Source organism: Tiliqua scincoides, chromosome 3 (assembly GCF_035046505.1).
Source record: "Tiliqua scincoides isolate rTilSci1 chromosome 3, rTilSci1.hap2, whole genome shotgun sequence".
Lineage (NCBI taxonomy): Eukaryota > Metazoa > Chordata > Lepidosauria > Squamata > Scincidae > Tiliqua > Tiliqua scincoides.
This window is the reverse complement of record NC_089823.1, coordinates 25117622-25133484: the sequence shown is the minus strand read 5'-3', so window position 1 is coordinate 25133484 and position 15863 is coordinate 25117622. Positions and strand designations below refer to the sequence as shown.

At 43.2% G+C, this 15863-nt stretch overlaps 1 protein-coding gene across 1 annotated transcript in view; it reads left to right on the top strand.

Annotated features, from left to right (window-relative positions):
• The first annotated feature begins 5422 nt into the window (after positions 1 to 5422).
• USP12 (ubiquitin specific peptidase 12) overlaps positions 5423 to 15863 on the top strand; it is a 33328-nt gene continuing 22887 nt past the window's right edge. The window contains exon 1 of the mRNA XM_066619857.1: positions 5423 to 5557. Within this exon, the coding sequence (XP_066475954.1) occupies positions 5510 to 5557 (48 nt within the window). The 5' untranslated portion in view covers positions 5423 to 5509. The remainder of the gene's footprint in view (positions 5558 to 15863) is intronic.

Here is a 15863-nt window from a genome sequence, read left to right as displayed (position 1 = left end):
ATGTGGAGCATAAACCTAGAGGTGTTTACACAGAAGCAAGGCCCAAAGTGCACATTACGGGGAGATGCATGGACACTACTGAGCCAGGTTACTAGTGTATGATATATATAAAATATCCACTATGAAATAATTCCATTATCGTTTAGCTGTCTTTTCTCCATTTGGCTGCTGCTTGCAGGGGGACAGTAAACACAACTGCAGTGATGCCACATTACACTTTTTGCAGCTACGTTACCAGGGAGACGCCAGTCGGAGGCACCCACACATCTCCCCTCAAATGTATTATAGGTCTCAGTCACACTTTCTGTTAAACTTACTCCCTATTATTATGTGTGTTTATAACTTCGGCATAAATTCCAATGATATTTGTAATTCCATTGATCTGATGGAATCATAGGGATACTAGCTTACCTTGGTTTGCATGCAAACTTTTTATAGCTGAGGTTTGAATTTACCCAGTTCTTGCACTGCAAATAAGATTGATGGTGATTGATGAAAGCTTGGCTTTATCAGAACAAACAGGATTTTTGTTATGTTTCAGCATAACAACAATCCCATCTGTATGCTTTTAATTGCTGATTTTGTGCAGCTTAATCCTGGAATGCTGCACTGCAATCCTATGCATTTCTTCTCAGAAGTAAGTTTCATTGAGTTCAGTGAGACTCAGAGCCCAATCCTATGCATGTCTACTCAGAAGTAAGTCCAATTATAGAAGTAAACCCAAAAGTAAATCCCATCAATGGAGCTTACTCCCAGGTAAGTGTGGCTAGGATTGCAGCCTTACTCCCAGGCAAATGTGAATAGGATTGCAGCCATAGACTTATCTGGAAGAAAGCCCCGCTGGATTCAGTAGGATTTACTTCTGGCCAGGGTTGCCAGATGTCATCTTTTCCAAGGACATGTCCTCTTTTTTAGCCTCGTGTTCTGGAAAATAACTTAAATGTCCTCCTTTTCCCTGTGAGCAGGCAGCACAGAGCCTTCTTGTAATTAATAAATTATATGTAATATAGTTTTAAACTTAATAATAAGTAATATAGTGTTTAAATTAACCCCATGAAATCAATATACAAATGTTTTTAGCTTTTATTTTGTCATGTCATACAGTTTTCTTGGATGTCCTACATTTTGGGGTGCCTTGTCTTCTTTTGCAGTTATGACATCTGGTTTTCTGGTTTTCATATGCATCAATACACCAGGATCCATGAAAAGCTATGGACAAAGCTCTGTCCTCAGCTCTGCTTATCAAGTCATTCCTACTTGCCACTTTAAGCTCCATTCACTTTCCAAATATGCTGATATTCTCTGAAACTTTCATTGGGACAACCTAGACCTATACAAGAACAAAGCTGTTTTCAAAACTTCATTCTCAGATTGGTCCTTACCACAGATCAGATAACTTAGGCCACAATCTTAACCAACTTTCCAGCACTGACATAAGGACAATGCAACTCCAAGGTAAGGGAACAAACATTCCCTTACCTTGAGGAGTCCTCCACGACTGCCCCCCAACTGCAGGATGCAGCACATGCCCCACTGGCACAGCTATGCCAGTGCTGGAAAGTTGGTTAGGATTGCACCCTTAATCATTTTAATCATTCAAATTCTAAAAAGGAAACAGGCCTTGCAAAATTGCAAGAATTGCAAAAAGGAAGAGTTGAAAGAGAAGTAACCAGTTACCTACTTCACCCCATGAGTGATAAACTGCTGTGAACTACATACAGTGGAGAGACGAATGGATCTGCAGGGTGAAGCAGACTTGTTGAGGTTGGTTTTACAAGCAAGATGTTATCAGGTGATACCATGCATCTCAGAGCATGGGCAGAGAACGCCTCTGTACCATCATTAAGTACAACAAGTCCATAGACAGCTGAGATTAATGGTAGTAAAGTCCAGGTTAAAGAGTTCGGTTTCCAGATATGCTTGAGACCCAGTATCTGCATCCTTTTACACATGTAGGACTCCTAAAAATTACTCATTGCTGACAGGCTCTGGTGGCAAACAACCCTATCAACTTTACACTGCTTCCTGTTCATTAGCCCTTAGCAACTGGAGAGAATTAAACCAACATCCATTCACAAAATGGCTTGCTTCCTTTTCTTTGCTCCCTTTATTGGGGGGGGGGGGGAAGAAAGAAAGTGAGCTTGACACTTCTGGTCCTTGGTCCAGAAACAAATGTTAATCTCCCCAGCATTGTTAGACTATGGCTGCAATCCTAAGCACACTTTCCTGAGTAAACCCCATTAAACAAATCCAGGAAGACTTCTCTGGCACTCGCACAACATCTGAACAACAATTTTAACATCAATGCCCAATGGAAAGCTAAATGGGCAGTCAAACACCCAGAAATGGGTAGATATATAGACAATCCTACACTTAAGGTGACAGGTTTTGACTTACCTCGTCAGCACTGGAAAACTTTGAATAAGATCTGTACCCTACAAGGTGTTTGTCAGGACTCAATGTTTAAATGGGGGCTAGCATCTACCCCTCAGTGTGATTGCGGGTTCTCCCACCAAACCATGTATCACATTGTGTCTGGTTGCAAACTGAGGGCGTATACTGGCCCATGGTCTGACTTTCTGTGACGTTTACTCTGTCCGTGAATGGCTGCATGAACTGGACACTGACATTTGATCTAGTCTAACTGATATATAAGTGCATGTATTATATGCCATACACTAAAAAAAACTGAACAAAATAGGACTTACTTCTGAGTAGACCTGGTTAGGCTTGTGCCCTATGTCTCGACTCCAGACTGCCCAGAAGGCATTCTCTGTGATCCCGTCTCTTATCTCTGAAGTGTGTGAGCTTGTTGTTCTTCAGTCAGGAGTGAAGACTCCTGTACCTGTACCTGCTTGAATACTTTACCTCACCTCTTTCCTGCTGCTCTGCTTCAAGTATTCCAATTCTGAGCCAGAAAAAGCCTGAGTAAACTGTGTTGAATCTTGACTTAGATTAGGACTGCACCTCTATGTACACATAGGGTTGCAACCTGATCTGGTAGGTGAATCAGCCTGTTCAGGTACTATTGGCATCTTACTTGTATACTGACTGAGGTTTAGTTATGAGTAAACATTCATAGGCTCAGGCTGTATGTGCTGCATCACCTGTGCTTGTACACCTCTCTGCAGAGCTGGTTCATCTATGAGGCTGTCTGAGACACTTTCCTCAGGTAGCAGATTGGCAGGGGGTGCTTCAGGGCACAATCCTAACCCCTTATGTCAGTGCTTTCCAGCACTGGCATAGCGGTGCCAATGGGACGTATGCAGCATCCTGCAGTTGGGTGGCACTCATGGAGCCCTCCTCAAAGTAAGGGAATGTTTGTTCCCTTACCTCAGAACTGCATTGCCCTTATGTCAGTGCTAGAAAGCCACAAATACCACAAAGACACAATCTTGTAATTTAAGACACAAATACCAATCTTGTAAAGAACAGTGTTGGCTACAGAAAAGCACAAAAAATTCATTACATTAGTTTGCTAATTTATTCTTCACTTACTTTTACAAATTTGCTCATATGCTACTTTGCTAATTTTCCCTATCTAAGCATACTCAATAGGCATACAACTGGGTAGCACAGTCGAGTTTAGTTCTGTTGCGCACGTTGCCTCAGAAGTCTTACAGCCCAAGCCTACGCAGGTCTACTCAGAAGTAAATCCCACTATAGCCAATGGGGTATACTCCCAGGTAAGTGTGCATAAGATTGCAGCCTTAATTATGCTGCGTTCCTTTTTAATCCTTCTTTCCAGACCCTCTGCTCTTTCTTCCCTTGGCCAACTCAGTGTTGGTTATCAATTCCACCTCTAGCCCAGTCTGATGGACGTGAAGCATTGGTACATGGCTCTCTATGGCACCGTGTGTTCCGCTATTTTCAAAAGTTCACGTTCTGAAGTAGGCCTTCAGTTGTGATAAGCTGAGGGCAGAGCACATAAAGAATTGCGCTACCCAGGAATTGTGAGAAGTTCACGTTCTGCTCTTCTCACAGTTCCTGGGTAGCGCAATTCTTTATGTGCTCTGTGCTCAGCTTATCATAACTGAAGCTTATCACTACTCAGAACCAGAGGGCAAGGAGATCTGTTCGGAGGTGGGCTTTTGCTGAGGTCTGGGTGATCTGCTTTCTCCAGCCTATCTTCAGACATGTATCTCTCTCTGTCTCTGACTCTCACACACACACCCTGCTACATTCATCTAACACATATTTAAAATCCCAAATCTAAAATGAATCAGTACATCATTTCTTCCTCCTCCTCCTGGGAGGGGGGGGAAAGAAATGAAGTGTGGAGGAGGTGGCCTCTAGGCCACCACCCTCTACTCCTCCACACTGCCACACTTTTTCCCCTCTGTCTTTTCCAGGAGAAGTGACTGAGGCTGCTGCCGGTGTTGGGCTAGTCCCTCCTCTGTGTCCACTGTGAGGCTACTGCACTGCCGATATGGTACCAGATGCACCCCTGAGGTGGTGTGTTACAAATGCTGCTCCTCCTTGCCTGGTGATGTACCAGCCTCTCCTCCATGCTTCTTCTGCTCTGTTGCTTCTCCCCCGCCCCGCCGCCCCGGGAGTGGGAGAAAACCAGCCCCATCCAATCTGTGACCTGAGGCAACAGCTTCAGTCGGCCTCAGGGAGGGGCCACGTCCCTGTCCAATGTGTGACCTGAGGCACCTGTTTCAGTTGGCCTCATGTATGCGCAACCTCCTGATTTTAGAAATGGGTTAAGTCAGAATGCCAGATGTAGGGGAGGGCACCAGGATGAGGTCTCTTTTTATCTGGTGTGCTCCCTGGGGCATTTGGTGGGGCCGCTGTGAGATACAGGAAGCTGGACTAGATGGGCCTATGGCCTGATCCAGTGGGGCTGTTCTTATGTTCTTATGGCGCCTTGGCCAATCTATGACCTGAGGTGCCCGCCTCAGTCGGCCTCCGGTGGGGCAAGGCTGTGACCTGAGGCGCCCGCTTCAGTGGGCCTCGGGAATGGCCAGCCCTGGAGCCACTGACTCCTAAGCAGCCACTTGCTTATAAGGGGCAGAAGCGCGCTCAGGAACTGGCTCGCGCTAAGACCTGGAAGAGCAGCGAGCGCTCGCGCCCGCCGGTCCGAGGCCTTCGATTGGCTGCGCTGGAGAGGGCGGGGGAGCAGGAGGAAAAAAATCAGGGTTTCTCCGGCGCTGGGACCCGGAGGAAGTCTCTGGTTGTGGCCGCCGGGGGGCGGGCACGGCGACAGGGTGGGTGGGCGGAAAAAAGGGACCGGCCCGTGTGTGGTGTGCGCGCGTGCCAGGGAAAGGGGCGGGGCTGAGCTGAGCTGAGCGGGGGGGGGGTCTCGCGCGTGCCGCGTGCGCCCGCCGTTGGGCGGTTGGAGCGCGTGTCGCGAATAGTTTTCGCCAGGCGGGCGGAGGCGTCTGCGGGTCCCGCTGCTAAGCAGCTGGCGGGAGGCGGGCGGGCTGCCCTACTCCTCCTCCTCCTCCGGCGGGACTCCCCCGGCCCGGCTCCGCGTTGTGATTGGGTGGAAGATGGCGCTGCGCGGATGGAAATCCTAATGACAGTCTCCAAGATCGCCTCCATCTGTACCATGGTGAGCGCTGCGCCGCCTGTCCTCGGCCGCCCCTCAGGGGGAGCGCTCGGGCGGGGAGGGCTGCGTGGGTGTGTCTCGCCAGGGGGCGTGGATGGAGGGCTGCCCCACTGCCCTCGCAAGCGGGGACACGGCTGCGGGGGCTGCGTGTAGGCAGCGAGCGACGGGGGAGGAGCCTCGCACTCCCCCTGCACATTTACTCGGGAGGAAGCCCCACAGGCGCTCAGGGGTTTTTACTCCCAGGTAAGTGTGCGTTAGGCGTTTACTCGGGAGGAAGCCTCCCAGGTAAGCTCATGGGGTTTTACTCTCAGATAAGCATGCATTAGGTATTTACTCAGAAGAAAGCCCTACAGCTGCTCATGGGGCTTTACACCCAGGTAGGCGTGCATTAGGTACTTACTCGGGAGGAAGCCCCACAGGAGCTCATTGGGGTCTTACTCCCAGTTAGGTGCTCATTAGGACAGTTGCTCAGCCTTGGAGCCAGCTCAGGAGGGAAATCTAAAACTGAAACATGGAAAGATTTTGGGCATGAGACAGAGGCACTGAGTTGGGGGTAGTTAGCTGAAGGTGGGGTCTATGTGTGTGCAGTGTGAGCTGATTGTCATATTTTTTTAAAAGGAAAAAGTCTGGGACTGATATATGGGTGGGAGGAATTGAAGAGGTGGGCCTTCAGGTATATATGTACATGGGGGAGAATGGCACAGCAGATTGTAGTTGCTGTGGTGGTACATGAAGTTTAAAGCATGGAGGGCGCTTCCTTTCCCTTTCAAATTGACAACACACAGTAACATGTGCTCCTGTGGCACTCTTGAATGGGTAAGAGCCCATTTTGCCTTGCAGATCAGTTGTTCCTGCCTATTAAACCTTGTTTGAATATGCAACTTTTCCCTGTCCAGGCTGACTTTATACATAGATCTCATTCTTTTTTGCCATAATTACATGGAAAACAAGCACAGGATCAAAACCCTTAATCAGCTTTAGGGGATGCAACATTGTTGTCAATGCTGGCACACACTGACGTACAACTTAATTTAAGTAACTCTAAGACTACACATGATTTTTTTTTACTATCAAAATCCAACTGAGTAATTAAAAAGCCCTCAAAAAGGAGACTGTTCTGAAATATGGTTTAACGTCTGTGTGGATTTTGTGTGTTCTCAGTGCTTTTTTCCATTTTGAACTGAAATACTCTTCTGTTTTATATAAAAGAAGAGATACCACTTTCCCTTCCCAATGAACAAGTTTGCAATAGGCCACAGTTATGCAGAATATTGTAAATATTTTCTTATCTGGATCCAGTTGGTTTATGGCATTTATCTCTAACTCCACAAGTCTGAAAAATGGAGAAGTCAGCACTCTCACTGGCATGTTGTCCTTGACTGAGGAAAAGAGTGCCAGCTATTGGTATATTTCCTTGCCTTTTCCCATCACAAATTACCTTCTCCTCTCCTTCTGCTCTCTATACCCCATGGACTTTCACACAAACTTGCATTTTTGTTCTCCAGTCACTCCTTCCCTCTGGTTTGTCATGCAAACATTGTTCTCCTCTTCACTTTTCCTTTGCATTCATCACCCTCCCATTCACAGTCCCTTTAAAAAGTACATATTATCATTATCATTATCAACAGTATTTATTTACCTTTCAAACTAAAAGTTCACAAAGCGGTTTACAGAGAAAAATTAAACAACTAATGGCTCCCTGTCCCAAAAGGGCTCACAATCTAAAAAGATGCAAAAGAACACCAGCAGGCAGCCACTAGAAAAGACACTGCTGGGGTGAGGAGGGTCAGTTATTCTCCCCCTGCTAAAAAGAGGATCACCCACTTGAAAAAGTGCCTCTTACCCAGTTAGCAGGGGTATTAGCCAAAGACTCTTTGTCTTTACTATGCTGTCATTTCTCAGGATACTTCCTTGTGCCTTTGCAAGATGGCCAGGTCCCATGATATCCATTATCACTCCCTTTTAACTCCTTTGCTTTATATACTGTATTATTTATCTGTAAATCACTTTGAAATTTTTTGTTGAAAAGTGATATTTAAATATTCTTAATAATATGGTATATTCCCTTCATTTGACAGGAATGTGTTTATAGTATGACATTGCATCAGAAATTTCCTTATGCTTAATAGCATCTATTAGTATGTCTCAGTTTTGTTTAGGCTTGGTCATCATGTTGCTGAAAACAGTTGTATCCTTGATTACCCTTAAAAGCAGCTTTAGAATCTATATAATCACTTTAGTAGAATACAGTATACTTACTGTGTTTACATCTATCCAGGTCCTAAGGCTCAAGTATTTTGGTATTGCTTCTCACCAGGCATAAACCTCAATTTGTGAAAGTTAGATTTACAAAATGCTATATTCTTTCCTCGGTCATAAATGGAAAAAGAAAATACAAGTTATCTGAGTTGTTATATTTTTGGGCAGAGCTTTGCCCAATTACCTCTAGGAATAAAGTTTTTAAAACCTCTTTCTGTGCAACTTTCTCCTTAGTGTTCCTGATTACCTTAGGGCCCAGTCCTATGCAACTTTCCACCACTGATGCAGCCGTGCCAATGGGACACGTGTTGCATCCTATACTGGGAGGGGGCAGTCACAGAGGCTTCCCTAAGGTAAGGGAACTTCTTTCCCTGACCTCAGGGCTGCATTGTGGCTGCATCAAAGCTGGAAAGTTGGATAGGATTAGGCCCTTAGTCTAGTACTGCAGTTAGTAATGTGATTACCATTCAGTTGTATAGTTCCTGTTTTCTCTCTCTCTCTCTCTCTCTCTCTCTCTCTCTCTTTGCATCTGTGGGGGTTTTGTTCTTGGAATCCCCATGGTTACCAAAACTTGTGGATAAACAAATCTGCTGGTCAGGACACACTATACCCTCTGAATGTGACAGGAGCATAGTTCCAGTCCTGTCTGAAGGGTACAGGTTGGGCCTCAGTGCATATTGGGGGCATCCTGCATTGAGTCAAATCCGCAGATGATAAAGTCTGACCTGTAATTTGGAAATTGAGGCTTTCTACAATGGGAATAGTCTTACTGCATGACAGAAGCTTTTGTTGCCTTTTTCTCTTAAAAGGAGAGGTGTACTGTAGTGTTGTGGGGGAGCATGTGTTCTTCAGATAAGAAAATAAATGAAATGCATTGAGAATGAACATTTTGGAAGCTACTTGCTCAGGCAAGAGAATTAAGGTTGAAGACAGCACAACTTACACCTACGGAATGCATGCAGAACTGATGAAAGGCTTGTAATATGAGAAACAGTTAAGCTTGTGAAATATTTATGGATTAAGTATACTGTGAAACATGCAAAACAGAATTCTGAAGCAATCTTAACACATTTCCACTGTAACATTAAATAAATACAAGACTGCAGTATTTGTAGTTCCTTATGAAGTTTGTTTTTCACAGTGCAGTTCTATGCATGTTTATTCAGAAGCAAGTTTTATTGTGTTGAGATGGGCTTACTCCTAAGTGTGCATAGGACTGCAGCCTCAGAATTCTATTATGTGTTAGATTAGGGACCAGAGATGCTTTAAATCTTTTGTAGAATGAAGTAAGGCATCTTTACACTTTTCAGGAAAAAAGGCTTCAGCAAATATGATTGACATGCTCAGTGTAACCAGGAACATTTTTCTTGTAATGTATGAAGCAGCTATGGTATTGGATCAGGATCAGAATCTAATTACTCAGTTTCATTGATTAGCTTATGCAGTTCTTTTGAGTGAAATTCATTGACTTTAACAAGCTTTGACTGGCCTTTGGGGCTGTCCAAAAAGTTGTGGTTAGGACCCTGCCACAACCCCAAGGGGTGAAGTCTTATTCCTGACCTTATGCTGCATCCAAAAAAAATACCATGCTGGGGTTAGGAACGATCCATCTGATTGGGGCATCATAACAAACTACAAGTTAGATCTAAGCATGAATGGAAGAGAGGGCAGAGAGGAGTAAATACTTGAGCTTGCAGCATGTCCTGATCTTCATACTTATAAACAGAGAAACATGACAGTTAAATTTAAACCATAGACAATGTCACCAAATGTTGCACCCAGTTTTATTAATCTGATTTTAGAAGTAGATGGTACAACCCAAACATTCAGTACATGCTATCCCCCATCTAGCTTTAGTTAAGGAGACCTAGGCTGTAATCCTATCCGCAAGTACCTGGGAGTAAACCCCATTGACTATAATGAGACTGACTTCTGAATAGACATGCCTAGGATTAGGCTGCTGAACTGCCTATGTGCATTGTGAGTTTGCACCTTGTATCTTCAGAAACAATTGTCATGAAAGCTACATTTGCTTTGATTTTTCTGTAGGTTTCTTCAAACAGAAACTCAGGCACTTGTGGTTCAGAAAATATTAATTTTTATCATTTCTTTGTAGCACTTAAAAAATCAGTGCCACCAACACCGGGTCTTATCATAAAAGTGTTAATTATTTTCAGGGGACGCTATTAAGCAAGTGATGGTGGTGCACCTGCTTTCCTTATCTGTTATTGCAATCCTGCACACACTTATCTGGAATTAGTTATTTGATTTAGTTATTTGATTTTTCTCTGTAAACCGCTTTGTGAACTTTTAGTTGAAAAGCGGTATATAAATACTGTTAATAATAATAATAATAATAATAATAATAATAATAATTAGTCCTGTTGAACTCAGTGGACCTTACTATGAAAGTAGTCAGCCGTATGATTTGCTTGACTGCAATCCTGTGTTCACCAGAGACTGTGTAAATGTAGAACTGGGCTATACAGCATTCATGGTAGTGCTGGTTACAGCGACTGTGTGGAAAGTACCCTATAGCCTTTCCCAACTATTCTAGTTGTCATTTGCATGCTGAAAAGATGATGGCCCTGCAGTGGAGGTGCAAACTTAGAGGAAGATGCTGTATCTTGCCTCCTAACCTGCTGTTCTTAACTAAAGGGTTGCAAATGCATGGTGAATTACTGAAAAACTAATTCTGTACAAACCCTGATTGTTTTTTATTACATTTTTATCCTGCTTTTCATGTAAAACTTGACCTCAAAGTGCCTTATAGCAAATAATGCTGCTGGAGGGGAGGGGAGAGGGTTCTCAGTTGGATAATAGATCATCATTTTGTTATTTCTTTTGTCAGTATCCTAGCAGCTCAGACACTCTGGGGAAACAAATTATCCAATCATGTTAAATTCGCTGTCCCTCAGCATCCCCTACTGAGCACAACAGCTTTAGTTTAGTTTAAACAGTGTCATCAAGCAATTTGTCATATTGTAAAGTTGTGTGAAATGAAGTGTACAGTTTTATCTTTGAAGACATTGGTTTTATGTTTAGGATCTTTATGGATTTGCTACTTCTCTATAATGATGCTGTCAGTTTGATTTAGAACAGTATGAACTTCATTCCCAAAGTAATATAGTTCCTAATATCTTTTAAGACAACTTATTCGAATAACATCCACCCTGTAAGCATTCTCAAGATATCTAATGGAGGTTTATTGGACTTTTTGGTTAATGCTTCAAGTAGAATCACAGGGTCTGGACTTCTGTTGTTCTTTGAATGACCATAAGACTTGTACATGAAATTCTGTTTCTGTAAGAGCAAGATATCCTGGCTGTCTGCAGAAGAGACTGAAAATCTAGTCATTCATACAAAGCATATTGCAAGTAAATATCTGCAATATGAACCACATAAAATTTGTACTAGTTCTATACAAGCCTTGATAGTTTGTTTTTTATCCTGCTTTTCACCTAAAACTTGGCCTCAAAGTGCATTATAGCAAATAAAATATTATAGTGTTGGTGAAGGAGGGGGTTCTTTTTTTTTTTTTTGCTGTCCTTTTTTCCTCTCTATCCTGATTGGACTTTAATTATGTCCATTCCAGTTGGACATCAACATGTAAGACTATTAGTGCTAGAGACAATATTTTGCTAGCTAATGCTAGAAATAGGGCCGTTTGCTGATTTTAAAAAAATTGTTGGGGTTTTGTGTGTGCTTGTGTAAACACGCATAACTCTCAGCCATTCTATTTGATAGTGCATATAATACACAGTTAAACTACTAGTGGGGTAGCTTAGAGTGATAACAGTATAATTCAACAGTTACATTACATTCCAGATGGGGTTTCCTCAAGCCCTAGGATGCCTTAAAAAGGCATTAAAATGTCACTTCTGATATTTTTGCCTTATGGGCCATTCTGAAGCCTGCAGAGGCCTCAGAGAAAACTCTCTGGAGATGACTGGAGCACAACTCGGTTCACCTTCGGAGGGTTCGGGTGGATCAAAGAGACCTGCCTTGAGCCAGATCCACAAATGTAAAATCCACCTATAAAATAAAAATCCACCTATCCACCTATAAAAATAAACGGATAAATAAAAATAAATAAATAAAAATATTTTTATCCACCTATAAAAATAAACGGGCTCCACCTGTATATGTGATGAAACGTCCTAAATACCCTTGTCAGGGCATTTGATCAAATCCACCAAAGTTGATCTAGTTCTGCCAAGGGATTATGAGTTCTCGGTGGGATCTCCATGACAGGATCAGTCCTTGGTGTCTGGGAAGCTCCTCCCTGTCGGGCAGGCAGGTCAAGTTACAAAATCTTCCTCAGGGGAGGGGCTCTGTCGTTTTGAGCACGCCTTTTACACTCAGCTGGTGACAGTGTTGGGGTCGCAGTTGCCCAAGGCTAGCAGCTGGATAACTCCAGGACCTTTGATTTCCTGCCTTAACAGAAGGGTTAGGAAGAGGTTTGGCGCTTGACTGCAAGCGTGCTCGAACAGCAGCAGCAGAGCCATCCCTCCAAGCCTTGTTTCCTGCCAAAGGACACAGTGAGGCAGATGAGCCTCTATCGTGCTGAGGCCGCAGAACAGTGGCGAGATCTAAGGCTCCTGGATACTCCCCCATTGGCTAGTGTGTCATTTCTGCTTTGGGGGAGATTATGGTTGGAATGGCTTGTCTCTCCAGTGAGGCACCCGAAGCCTCTGTCCCAAGTTTTACATCTCCTCCTTGGGAAGAGCTGACGGCCTCAATGCAGAATATGGTGCAGGCCACTGTCTTTTCAAGCATGGCCACAGCCATGGCTACCATTCAGAAATTTCAGCATCAGGGGAAGATCTCAACATCAAACATACACCAATGTTACCTGAATGTCTGTCATTAAGGTGCTACAAAACTTCTTGCTGTTTTGAGCATGTGACCATTTGTTAAAGTCATAAGAATGCTTTGCTATATTGGCAAAAGTCTTTCATAAACATATTAATTCCCAGATGCAAGGGAGCAGCAACAGGATATAGATATGTTGTCTTGAGGGCTTCCTAAAGTATCTGGTGGGCTATTGGAGATACAGAAAGCTGAACTAGATGGGCCCTTGGCCTGATCCAGCAAGGCTCTTCTTATGTTCTTATTAATTATAATTCTTGTTGTGAGGTTGCAGCTTGTTCTCTGTATGAAAATTTTGTATGATATTCCAGCAGAGTGAATTGATTTAAATCATTTATTTAAATATTTCTTAAAATGCCATTTTCCTGTATTGATGGTATCTGAGGCAGAAGATATTCACTTCAACAGTTGTGGGAAGATTTTGCATTCATTGGTTGAGACTATTCTGGTTGCAGACAACTACATCACCTTAAAGGAGGAAGGAGAACAGACAGGTTAATTGCTATACTTCCAGGTCCAGGTATATTTGAAAACCGATAACAGTGTGATTTAAGAGCATTCCTCAGTTAGTGAAGACCTTTGGGGGAGACTTGCTTCCAACAACTCTGTCTTCCTGAACCTCAAGTGATCTATTTGTCTCAAGTGTCTATTTGTCTTGTCTGGAGTATTGTGTCCAGTTCTGGTCGCCACATCTCAAAAAAGACATAGTGGAAATGGAAAAGGTGCAAAAGAGAGCGACTAAGATGATTACTGGGCTGGGGCACCTTCCTTATGAGGAAAGGCTACGGCGTTTGGGCCTCTTCAGCCTAGAAAAGAGGCGCCTGAGGGGGGACATGATTGAGACATACAAAATTATGCAGGGGATGGACAGAGTGGATAGGGAGATGCTCTTTACACTCTCACATAACACCAGAACCAGGGGACATCCACTAAAATTTAGTGTTGGGAGAGTTAGAACAAACAAAAGAAAATATTTCTTTACTCAGCGTGTGGTTGGTCTGTGGAACCCTTTGCCACAGGATGTGGTGATGGCGTCTAGCCTGGATACCTTTAAAAGGGGATTGGACAAGTTTCTGGAGGAAAAATCCATTACGGGGTACAAGCCATGATGTGTATGTGCAACCTTCTGATTTTAGAAATGGGCTATGTCAGAATGCCAGATGCAAGGGAGGGCACCAGGATGAGGTCTCTTGTTATCTGGTGTGCCCCCTGGGGCATTTGGTGGGCCGCTGTGAGATACAGGAAGCTGGACTAGATGGGCCTATGGCCTGATCCAGTGGGGCTGTTCTTATGTTCTTCAAAGGTCATAAGCTTCTGAATACTTTATTTATTCATTCAATTTTTATCCTGCTTTTCTCCCAAGTGGGCACCCAAAGCGGCTAATGAAGTATATCCCTTTCCTAAAGTATAGAGAACATTGAGGTTTTAATTTCAAATCACATCCTATTGAAATGCACCTCAGTACAGAATTCTGCCTAAAAAAGAAGAAAGAACCAGCTTTCCAATTAATGTAATTTGACTGTTATTAAGACATATCCAGTATATAATTTAAAAACTATGGTTATGCAACCCCTTTTGCACCACAGAGAGAAGCAATTGTGAAATAAAGGATTTCTGTTTGCCACATGTAACTTTTGTAAAGGCTCCAAGCAAGATTACCTACTTTTATACTAAGACCAAATTTGTAGTATGTGCATGGGAAATTTCTTGAGTGAGAGTCAGTTCATGTGGAATTTGCAATCACACATTCAATTCAATCTGGGGATTTCTGTGGGAAAAACCATTCTAGTCCCTCCTCCGGTCCTGTGAGTTAACTTTCAACTGTCTTCCTGTGTCCTCACATATCCCAGTGGCACTTGTCTGCTGAGACAGGAACTTCTCCCTGAGGGTTTACCCTTCTGAGGCAGTAAATTTCCTGGATCTGCAGATCTTCCCCGGGAGACTGTCTAGGACACTGTATCAGCTCCTTTGAGGACTCAGACAACCATGCGAATTTTCCAGTTTTGAGTTTTCTAGTGTTCAAAATCCTCCTGGAAGATTCTGAAGAAGTGGAAAAGGTACTTTGCTTATTCTGTGGGGGAAGAATTCACTGATAACTCATGGTTAAAGAAACCCATGTGAGTTTTGCATCCAAACATCTGTTACATCCATGGGAAATGCTAGCAGTGGAGTTTGCACATTTGGTTTGGGCCTTTGGCTCAAACTATCCTAATTACAGGAAGTGCATGCTTGGTACTTCCTTGTTTTGTTTTACAGTAAATAGTAAGATTCAGGCCCACTGTGGAGGAGAGGGCTTTAACCTTCTCTCTCCCACGGTGTGGGCCCAGTATAGACCTCTTCTCCCTCCCCCTTGCAGTTCCTCTTTGTCAAAGGGGGGAAAGCTCTCATTGGGGCTAAGAAGATAGTTTAACTCCAAATTCCCAGAACTTTCAAGGAAAAAGGACAGATTGTTGTTAGTCTGAACACTGTTTTTTAAATGACCATACTGTTTGATAAATTCTTAATATACATAATATTAACAACAATGTACTAAAGGGGATCTAATATGTCTAATATGTCATATTTGCTTGACATCAAAAATCATATTTGCTTGTCATTTTATTTAGAAAATCAAGGTTTTACTTCAATAATTTTTTTCACAAGCAAGCCATGGTTGGACATTCTAAGACCATGCCTCATGTTCATGCTGTCTTTTCCTTGCATGCTTCATTTACTTAGTTACTTCCTGGTTTTTGGTAAGTCATTATTTACTATTACATATGAACTAGTATGTAATGGTTTTCATGTCCTCTAAATCAGGATTACAAACCACGGTTTGAAGTTGTTTTGTGCTCCTAATACGGAGGACAAATGCAAGTTGTAGTTCACCAGTTTTAACAGGAGTCTGTGGTTCACTGGAAACTAGTACGTAATTAGTTCAAAGTGCATAAGGCAGGACTCATTCTTGTAGGATTCAAAAGCAATGTTGCAGCAGTCAGCATGCTAAATAAAGCATGGTTAGGGGCAGGAATCCAGACTTTTGTTAATGACTTCAGATATGATGACACACAGTTGTCAGCTAGGTAGGTGGTAGACAATACTCACAGGGCAACTGAAGCATGAATTACATAATCAGTGCCTTGTCTAGGTAAGTGACTGAGGCTACAATCCTATCTACACTTTCCTGGGAGTGAACCCC